This window comes from Mustela erminea, chromosome 2, assembly GCF_009829155.1.
Source record: "Mustela erminea isolate mMusErm1 chromosome 2, mMusErm1.Pri, whole genome shotgun sequence".
NCBI lineage: Eukaryota > Metazoa > Chordata > Mammalia > Carnivora > Mustelidae > Mustela > Mustela erminea.
In genome coordinates, this window is record NC_045615.1 from 12,866,375 (window position 1) to 12,876,567 (window position 10,193).

The 10,193-nt window shown below is 40.0% G+C and overlaps 1 protein-coding gene across 3 annotated transcripts in view; it reads right to left on the reverse strand.

The window, feature by feature from the left end:
• The window catches only part of MTMR9 (myotubularin related protein 9), a 55,403-nt gene extending 45,465 nt beyond the window's left edge, over nucleotides 1-9,938 (reverse strand). Inside the window, exons 1-2 of one of the 3 annotated variants that reach the window (XM_032332267.1) lie at nucleotides 9,819-9,938; nucleotides 9,052-9,576 (exon numbers count right to left, since the gene is read on the reverse strand). In XM_032332267.1, coding sequence (XP_032188158.1) covers nucleotides 9,052-9,233 — 182 coding nt within the window. In that variant the 5' untranslated portion in view covers nucleotides 9,234-9,576; nucleotides 9,819-9,938. Of the gene's footprint in view, nucleotides 1-9,051; nucleotides 9,686-9,818 lie in introns of those variants that run through there. The other 2 variants (XM_032332266.1, XM_032332268.1) reach the window with 2 other exon arrangements.
• Between the last annotated feature and the right edge of the window lie 255 nt (nucleotides 9,939-10,193).

Consider the following 10,193-nt stretch of genomic DNA (forward strand, 5'->3'; position numbering starts at 1 on the left):
TTTCTAGATAGTTAACACTACATAATTTCAACTTACTATGAAGCTACTGTAGGGGCACCTGGGTGGCTCAGTTAGTTAAGCACCTAACTCTTAATTTTGGCTCAGGTCATGATCTCAGTTCATGAAATCAAACCAAGTCAGGCTCTGTGCTCAGCGGGGTGTCTGCTTTTCTCCCTCTACCCCTCCCCACCTTCATGTGCATGTGCGCACGTTCTCTTTCTCTCTAAAATAAATAAATAAATATTTTTTAAAAACCTACTGTAATTAAGACTGTGGTAATGTAATAGCACCAAGATAAACAGATCAATGGGACAGAAAAGAATCTAGAAATATATGGACAAAGGTGCAAAGAAAATTTATTGAAGAAGAGGTAAAACAATCAGATATCCATATGCAATGTACATACATACATATATGTGTACTATAAACCATATATAAAAACTAACTCAAGGGCGCCTGGGTGGCTCAGTGGGTTAAGCCGCTGCCTTCGGCTCAGGTCATGATCTCAGGGTCCTGGGATCGAGTCCCGCATCGGGTTCTCTACTCCGCGGGGAGCCTGCTTCCTCCTCTCTCTCTCTCTCTGCCTGCCTCTCTGCCTACTTGTGATCTCTCTGTGTCTAATGAATAAATAAAATCTTTAAAAAAAAAAAAAAAAAACTAACTCAAAATGGATCATATACCTGAAGATAAAACCTAGAACTATAAAACTGCTGGAAAAAAATATGAGCAAAAATCTTTGTGACCTTGGGTTAGGCAAAGATTTCTAATCTATAAAAAGAACTAATAAATTGGGCTTCTTCAGAATTTAAATTATTTACTCTTTGAAAGACACTGTTAAAGAGAATGAAAAGGCAAACCAAAGACTGGAGAAAATATTTGCAAATCTTATTTGATAAAAGACTTGTATCTAGAATATATTTAAAACCAAACCAAAACAAAACAAGGGGCGCCTGGGTGGCTCAGTGGGTTAAGCCTCTGCCTTCAACTCAGGTCATGATCCCAGGGTCCTGGGATCGAGTCCCGCATCCAGCTCTCTGCTCAGCAGGGAGGCTGCTTCCCCCTCTCTCTCTGCCTGCCTCTCTGCCTACTTGTGATCTCTGTCTGTCAAATAAATAAACAAAATCTTTAAAACAAAACAAAACAAAACATAAAAATCAAAATGCTCAAAACTCAATAAAGTAAAGGATTTTGGAAAGATAGTGGAGTAGGAAGCACCAAGAATCTGTCTCCCCATCTAGACAACAATTTCACTGGCATGATCTGCTTGATGTGACTATTGTGACTCTAGGGTCTATTAAGGCTTGCAGCTCCCAGGGGAAAGACTTGAATGATAGATTCTGGATAAATTCAGCTCTTAGCAAACTAGCAGCTACACACCCTAGCCATGTGATGGGCAGCTATGCACATGTTCCTGGAGCAGCCCGTGCACAGCCTGAGGAAGCCAAGCTGGGCAAAGACACGGTCTACTAAGCATCAGAGAAAAAAGATCCTGTCCTCCAGCTATCAGGGCTCTGACTGCTGATTACTGCTTCTGATCACAACCGTGCAAAGCCCAGCAGTCATTATTGTTGTGCCTCTCCCTATTGTAAGTTTGTATTGTAAGTAACTTCCAGGGAATTTAAAGGCCGGTCCTCTTTCCCCTCCCAATCCTCATTTCATATTTCACTTTTCTCCTTTCAAAAGACAGACATTAAAGATTAGGACATTCAAAGATAATTACATATATGAGGTAAATGCCCAGGGAAAAGCTCAGAAAAGAGCTACTAGATAACCTTAAATTTATACTTCAGGCTGATCCCTGGCATAGAAAAAACTTATAACAATAATAATAATTATAAGTAAATAACTATTATTAGAAAACAAACAAACAAAAACGGCAAACCCTGGAGAAGGGGAAGAATCTGATTTCCAGAGTCAAGTCACCTTGTTATTAGATCAAATGTCCAGTGTTCAACAACAAAAAATCACACGGCATACAAATAAGAAAGTATGGGCCACTCAAAGGAAAAAAGTACATCAACTAAAACTTTCCCTGAAAAAGACAATGGCAGATTTACTCGATAATGATTTTAAAACAATGGTCTTAAAGATGCTCAAAGAACTAAAGGAAGATGTGGAGAAAATTAAGAATATGCGCTGTGTGAACAAAATGGAAATATCAATAAAAAGGGAAAACCTCAAAGAACCCTCCTCCCCCAAATGCTGGAGGTGAAAAGTGCAAGTACTGAAATGAAAAATTCACTAGTGGGATTCAAAGGTAGATGTGAGCAGGCAGAAGAAAAATAGGTGAACCTGAAGATAAAATAGAAATTATCAGGTCTGAGGAAGAGAAAGAGAAGAGATTGAAAACAAGTGAAGAGAACCTAAGGACCTGTGGGATACCTACAAGAGAACCAACATACACACTGCAGGAGTCCCAGACAGAGAAGAAAAAGGGACAGAGAGAATATCTGAAGAAATAATGGTGGACAAATTCCCCAATCTGATGAAAGACATGAATATAAACATCCAAGAAACTCAACAAACTCCACGTAAGATAAACTCAAGAGAATCACACCAAAACGCATTTTAATCAAACTTTCAAAAAACAAAGAGAAAATCTTGAAAGCAGCAAGAGGGAAACAAATTGTCACATACAACAAGAAAGCCACAATAAAATAATGAATAGATTTTGCATCAGAAACTTTGAAGGCCAGAAAACAGGCAGCTTATATGTTCAAAGTGTTTTAAAAAAAAAAAAAAAAGAAAAGAAAGGCATCAACTAAGAATCCTATATCCAGCAAAAGTGTCCTTCAAAAGTAAGGGAGAAATTAAGACATTCCTGGATAATCAAAAGTTGAGGAACTCATGAGCACTACAAGAAATGCTCAAGGGAGTCCCACAAGGTTAAATGAAAAGACACTAGGCAGTAATTTGAAGCTATATAAAGAAATAGAGATCTCAGTAAAGGTAAATACATGGGTTGTTATAAAACCTAATATTATTGTAACAATGGTTTGTAACTGTGCTTTTTGTTTTCTACACGATTTAACAAAGTAATATATTCAAAGAAAAAAATTAGTAGTATAAAAGCTATTATTACTGTATTACTGTAACTTTGGTTTTTAACTTCAAATTTTGTTTACTATATAATTTAAGAGACTATTGCATTTATAAGAATTATTAGTTTATATTTGGGAGCATAAAATGTATTAAGATGTAATTTTGTGACATTAATAATGAAAAGCAGTAAAGCCAGAGTTATAAAGGAGCAAACTTTTTGTATGTTATTGAACTTAAACTGGTATAAATTCAAATTAGAGTGTTATAACTCTAGGATGTTAAATGTAATCCCCATAGTAATCACAAATAGCTACAGGATATACATAAAGGTAACCGAGAAAGAAATTTAAACGTTTCACTACAAAAAATCAACTACACAAAAAAAGAACATTAAGGGACAAAAAGCTGTAAGTCATACAAAAAACAAATAGCACAGTTACATAAGTCCCTACTTATCAATAACAACTTTAAATGTAAATGAATTAAAAAAACTGTCCAGTAAAAAGACAGAGATTGGCAGAATGAATAAAAACATGTTAACCAACTATATGCTGTCTTGAGTCAAGAGATTCAAGATCCAAAGACACAAATGGGTTAAAAGTGAAAAGACAGGAAGAAAAATATTTCATGCAAACAGTAACCAATGACAGACAAAATAGACTTTAAGTCAGAAATGGTTACAAGAGACAAGGAAGGACATTATATTCTAATAAAAGATTCAACACAGCAAGCAGATATAACCATTAAGAAATAATTACACACTTAACTAAGGCAATCAAAATATATGAAGCAAAAACTGACAGAACTGAAGGAAAAAACAGCTCTAAAATAACAGTTGGAAACTTTAATACCCATTCACGATAATGGCTAGAACAATCAGACTGAAGATAAATAAGTAAATAGACATTTAACACAATAAACCAACTATATATAACAAACATACACACATTAGCTACCCAACAACAACAGAATACACATTCATCTCAAGAGCCTATGAGACACTTTCTAGGACAGACTATATGTTAGGCCACAAATAAAAATCCCAGATTTAAAAAGACAGATATCTTACAAAAGTATCTTCTCTGAACACAATTAAATAAAATTAGAAATCTACAACAAAAGGAAAACTGAAAAATTCACAAAACTATGGAAATTAACAATGCACTACTAAACAACCTAGGGATCAAAGAAGAAATCACATGGTAAATTAGAAAATGGAGAAAAATGGAAACAAACACAGTACAAAACCTATGGGACACAGAGAAAGCTATACATGTATGAAACCACTTAAAATATGATGGATCAGTCAAGAATGGTATAGGCAAGGTATTAGGAAATGGTATTAAGAAAACTGGCTTGCTACCTGGAAAAAACACTTGAAATAAATGTAGAATCTAAATGAATTAAAGACCTAAAAGTGAAGGGTAAAATTATAAAGCTAACACAGAAGAAAACGTAGATAATATCCTAGTGATCTTGGGATAAGGAAGGACAAACAATAAAGTAAAAAATACACAAACAATAAATTAAAAAATAATGAATTCTGAATTAAAATTAAGGCCTTCTGCTCAACAAAGACCACCACAGAAAAGTCAACAATTGGTTGAGAGACTAAGAGAAGACATCTTCAATGTCTAAATTAAAACCTAGAGAGTATACAAGGAACTGGTGCAAATCAACACTAGAAAGACAACAAACCCAATTTTTAAAAGTGGGTCAAGAAATGCAAGAAAGGAAAAAATATTTAATGGAATTGATAATAAGTCTATACAGAGACACTTAGACTCATCAGTAATTAGAGAAATACAAATTAAAACAAAGAGATACTATTCATAATCATCAGACTAGCAAAACTTAAAAAGACAATTATACCAAATGTTGCTAAGAATGTGGTGGAAATAGGGACCATGGTGGGAGGGGCAAAGGGACTAGTCATTTTGGAGAGTCCTCAGCATTACTTGGTGAAGCGAACTAATTTTATGTATCTGCTTTCTGGCTTGGGCCCATCCTGAACACAAGCTCAGAGAAATTCCTGTACAAGACTGTAAGTGGACCCAAACAAGTACATTTTAAGTATGTTGTGATAGCAGGGAGTTAGAAGTTATCTGAAGGGTCAGATAAGTAAAATGTTCTAAACAACTTGGAATTCTGTGCTGCAGTCAGAAGCAGTGAAATGGATGTATGCACAGCAGTATGAAGACGACCAAATTAATGTTGAGAAATAGAACAAGATCTGCAACATAATCCTACTGAGAGAAATTAAACTTGCACATGACAGTGCTATATATTTTATAGGGATATATATATATCCTTATATGTACAGCAACACTTAACATACTTGCCTGAAGCGAATGAGGATGAGGTGGAAAATAGGGGTGAAAATTAGGGCTTGAAGAAGATAAAATGTAAAAAAACAAAAAAAAAACAAGAAAACCTTGCGATGAATCTTTCATGAAAATGACAAGTTCTCAACTGAATAGGATTAACTCAACTTTCTATATCTGGGGTCCATGAAAAGAAAAACATACAATTGTAAAACTTAATAAAACCCTGTGAGCTGAAAGGATCTAATAAAATTGTACATGCAGTGCACATGAGAGCATTCAATGAGCTTGTAAAGCATCACTCAAACATAAGTTACTACTAGATATGAGAAGGGTTGTCGTCCTCCTTGTGATAGAATTGAGAGGTTCAGAGAGGCTAAGTGGCTTGCCTAAGGACACCTGTGTAACAAGAGACAGAGCTAAAGGAGTCATCCTCAATACTGTGCTTTCTCTCATATTCCCATTACAATTCACTAACAAAGCATGGCAGCTCAACCTTCAAAATACATCCCAAACCTGACCGCTTCTACTCTTAAGTCACCATCACCTTCTCCCTGAAGTACTCAACAGTCCCCTAATTGGGCCTGCTGCTTCTGCGGGATTGCCACTCTGCAATCCGTCTTCTGCCAGTGGCTAGAACCAGCTTCTAAAAAGTCTATTAGCTCTTACTTCCTTGTTTTCAACTCTCCAAAGAGCTTCCTTTGAAAACCATCACAATGGCAAAGAAAGTCTGAGCCACCTGTCCTCGCTTATCCCTCCAATCAGCTGCTGCTACACCCCTAGCCTCTACCCTTGCTCACTGCCCTCCAGACACACTGGCCTCTTCATTCTTCCCAGTACATGCCAGACCTATTCCAGTCTTCCCAATGGCTGTTCCCTCTGGCTGGAATGCTTTCTTCTGATACTCACATAGCTAGCTTCCCCTCTTCCTTCAGATGTCATTCATTTGTTCATTTATTTTTAAAGATTTTATTTATTTATTTGACAGAAAGAGAGTGAGTAAACGAAAGGAGTGGCATGCAGAGGGAGAAGCAGGATCCCCACGGAGCAGGCTCCCCAATGCGGGGCTTGATCCCAGAACCCAGGGATTATGATCTGAGCGGAAGGCAGATGCTTCACTTGAGCCATCTGGGTGTCCTGGATATCATTCATTTAAATGTCACTTACCTTTTCTGAAATCTCTTCTAAGAACACTGCCTCCTGGCATTCTCTATCCTCCCGTCTTCCTCTATTTTCCCTCCTGGCACCTACAACCTGATGTTGTTATTTACCTATTTGCCAATTTATTTGACTATCTATCCCCTCCACTAATACACAAGCTCTTTGACCTCCTTAGTCACCACTACACTTGCAGAGCCCAGATGGTGCTAAGCACATAGAAGTATTTCTTGAGAGCAATAATTAAACTCTAAGCTGACCACCTATCTTGTGCTCTTTCCATCACATCATGTTGCTTCTAGGAAAAAGAGACGTATATAGAGTTTGTCATTTCTCCCCTAACAGATTAAAAGGTCATGTCTTACATACTTTTTTAAGCCCTACCAGGCTTAGCATATAGTAAATGCTGGGTAAGTATGAAATGAAAGTGTGAAAAGCAACCATGAAATAAGAAAAAGAGAAAAGGGAGTTGGTGGTATGGAGAAACTCTAATTTCTGTGGCATCACTGATCATTTGGGGGTTAAATCGTCTTATACTTGCTATGTGCCTATCTGCCCAAGTTAGGTGTTTTGAAAGAGATAAAAATTAACCAAATATAAGTCCTGGCTTCAAGGACCTAACATATACATAAATATTAAAATACAAATTTTAATATATACTTATTAAAGAAGTATAATTAAAGAGTTATAGGATTTCAAGGTGAGGAGAATTACTTCTAGTTGTGGAAATTATCAGAAGAACCCACAAAAGAGAGGGCAGTTAAAATGGTTATACTACCTATTGATAAATGAGTAGCAACTGGATGATAGCTTATGAACTAAAAGATAAGAACTACACTTTATTCATCCTTGTGTTCTACATGCCTTACAAAATGTTGAGAATATAACGACATTAAATAAATTTTCAACAAACTTGGGAGGAACAAGGCATTCCAGGCAGAAGGAAGAGCATTGGTAAGATACAGACAGGAGAGTGCAGGCCATAGTGAGAAAAATAAAAAAGTGAGGATTGGCTAATAGAAAGGGTTCATGAGGGGCACCTGGGGGACTCAATCAGTTAAGCGTCCGCCTTGGGCTCAAGTCAGGATCCTAGGACGATCCCCGGGTCCTGGGATCTGCCCAGTATCTAGCTCCTTGCTCAGTGGGTAGCCTACCTCTCCCTCTCCCTTTGCACCCCTCACCCCTACTTGTGCTCTCTTTCAAATAAATAAATAAAAATCCTAAAAAAGAAAAAAAAAAAAAGATTCATGAAAGGGAATGGCAAGCACTAAGGTGGAAAAAATAAGTTAGGGCCAGACATGGAGTAACATGAATGACACAGTAGAAGGTTTATACTCTATTCTGCAGGCCAGGAAAGACCACTGAACACTTTTACACAGGACAAGGTGATCTGAGGAGTCTAGTAGGAGCCCTCTGCATGAAAAAATAAATAAATCTGTCATCAATTCATCCACACTGTTTCCAATGCTACCACTGGTAAATACTGTCTTTTAAGGAATCTTAAAATATTAGGAATCTTCTTAATATCCAAATTCTGAGACATAATTTTAAAAAAGCTGTTGTCATTCTTTTTTTTTTTTTTAAGATTTTATTTATTTATTTGACACACAGAGAGAGATCACAAGTAGGCAGAGAGGTAGAAGAGAGAGAGAGGGAAGCAGGCTCCCCGCTGAGCAGCGAACCCTGAGACCATGACCTGAGCGGAAGGCAGAGGCTTAACCCACTGATCCACCCAGGTGCCCCTGTTGTTATTCATCTACACTTTAGCGTAAACTGGGTAATCAATTCACCTTCTCCTGGTTAGAGTCAAATACACAGAGCCATTGGGGAAATAAGAATTTTGACTCAGACAGAAGTATAACTTTTTGACTCTGAGACACCACCTTAGAAAGACAGTGGGGGGGGGGGGAGGTTAACTATTAATACCTTTGTTTAAGAGCCAGTTCTGTTTTTGCCCACCCCCCATAGTAGAACTTAGTAAGGATAAAGAGTCTCCCATAGTAGGAAGTATTTAATCAATGACCCTGAAGGTAAGAAATAAGAAATATGATAAACCATTTTTGAAGGAAAGAAAAAGAAAAAGTTTTGTGGAATTTAGACACTACATACTAAGTTCTTTGAGTTTTCCTCAAAAGAGGCAAGGAAAGACTTCACCTAAATCATTCAACCACTTTATGGAACTGTGGCGGGCAAGTAATAATCCAAGGAATATGATGGTGTAAGAACAAATGTTTTTTTTTTTAAAAAAAAAGGTTAAAAATTCACCCAAGTGATGTTATGTACCAAAAATGATAATCAGCCTGATAACAACCATATGATAACCCTGGGAATTCCATCCGGATGTAATGGAAATCAAGCATCTCACTGGGATGGTTTTCTGCTTTCTAGAATTCATACCCTCAAACTAGGCCGGAGAAGGCTGGCGGGCTAGGCGATGGGGCGCAACGAAAACACTGGACGCGGGGCCTCAGACGTCCACCTAAAACCCCCCGGGTTCCCGACGGAAAGAGGTAGAATGGGCACTCACCGCTTGTCAATGGCGTCGATGTTTGAATGGAGGAGCCACAGCTCCTCCGTGTTGTCCTGCCGGGAGGACAGGATCAGGTGGTGACCAGTCAGACACAACGTCCCTTCGACGGCGGGATAGAAAGGCCGGTGCAGCACCACATTGTCCACCCGCGGGGTCTTAATTAGCTCCGCAAACTCCATGTTTCCCCGCGGCCGGAGCCACGGGACTCCCCGGGTCCCGGAGGTCCGAGGCGGTCACAGGGCCGCAGGGCTCGGGAGGAGGATGACCGCGCTCCGGGCAGGCCGGAGGGGCGGGGACGGGGCGGGGAGGCCGGGCCCCGCCCTAGACTCGGGTGGGCGCGGCGAGGCCTGCGGTCACAGTCACTGGCCGCGGGAAGAAGAGGGCTGGGGCTGGAGCAGGCCCAGGCGTCTCTCTCGAACTCCGGGTGCCCCCAGGCCCAGGTCTCGGGCGAAAAGAAAGCTCCGCGACAGGCCCAATAGCCGCCGCCGCCACCACCTGAGGACCCGGCATCGGCTGGGCAGGCTGAAAGGAGAAAGAGGAGGCCGCTTTAGGGCCAGTTTCCGACACCGAGCCGCTGGGGACTCCTGGCGGAAGTAGCGGCTGGGAGCCGGAGACTAAAGCAACTCCGGGCGGAAGCGGTGGAGCTCGAAACTCGGAAGACAGGGAAGTCAGAGCCGGAAGTCATTCCCCTTCCGGAAGACGGTGCTTCCGGAAAAACAGGCCTCCGAGGTTTGTGCTCCTACGAAAAAAGAGCTCTTCGTTACCTTCATGCCCACCGCCGTACTTGCCACCGACTCCAAATAGTCGGTATCAGAAGAGGCCGGGGAAGATGGAACGACGAGAAGAGGTCCTTGTCTGCCTCCCTGTACTTGAGTAGTTATCCCCCCTCCAAGGGCTCTTCACAGCGTGGGGCTGTCGTAAATTGTGAGATGACAAGTGTGGGATCGAATGAGTGATTGTGACCGTAGAGAATCCTCCAGGTGTAAGGGAGAAACCCAGGGCCCATCACCACAGTCCCAGAGAGCGCCGGGCCAAGATTCTGTGACCTTGAGCAAGGAAAAGGAAAAGCATGCAAACCCCTATGAGAGAGACCTAGGAAGAAATAACATAGGGTGCACAGAAGAGGAAAAGATTAATCC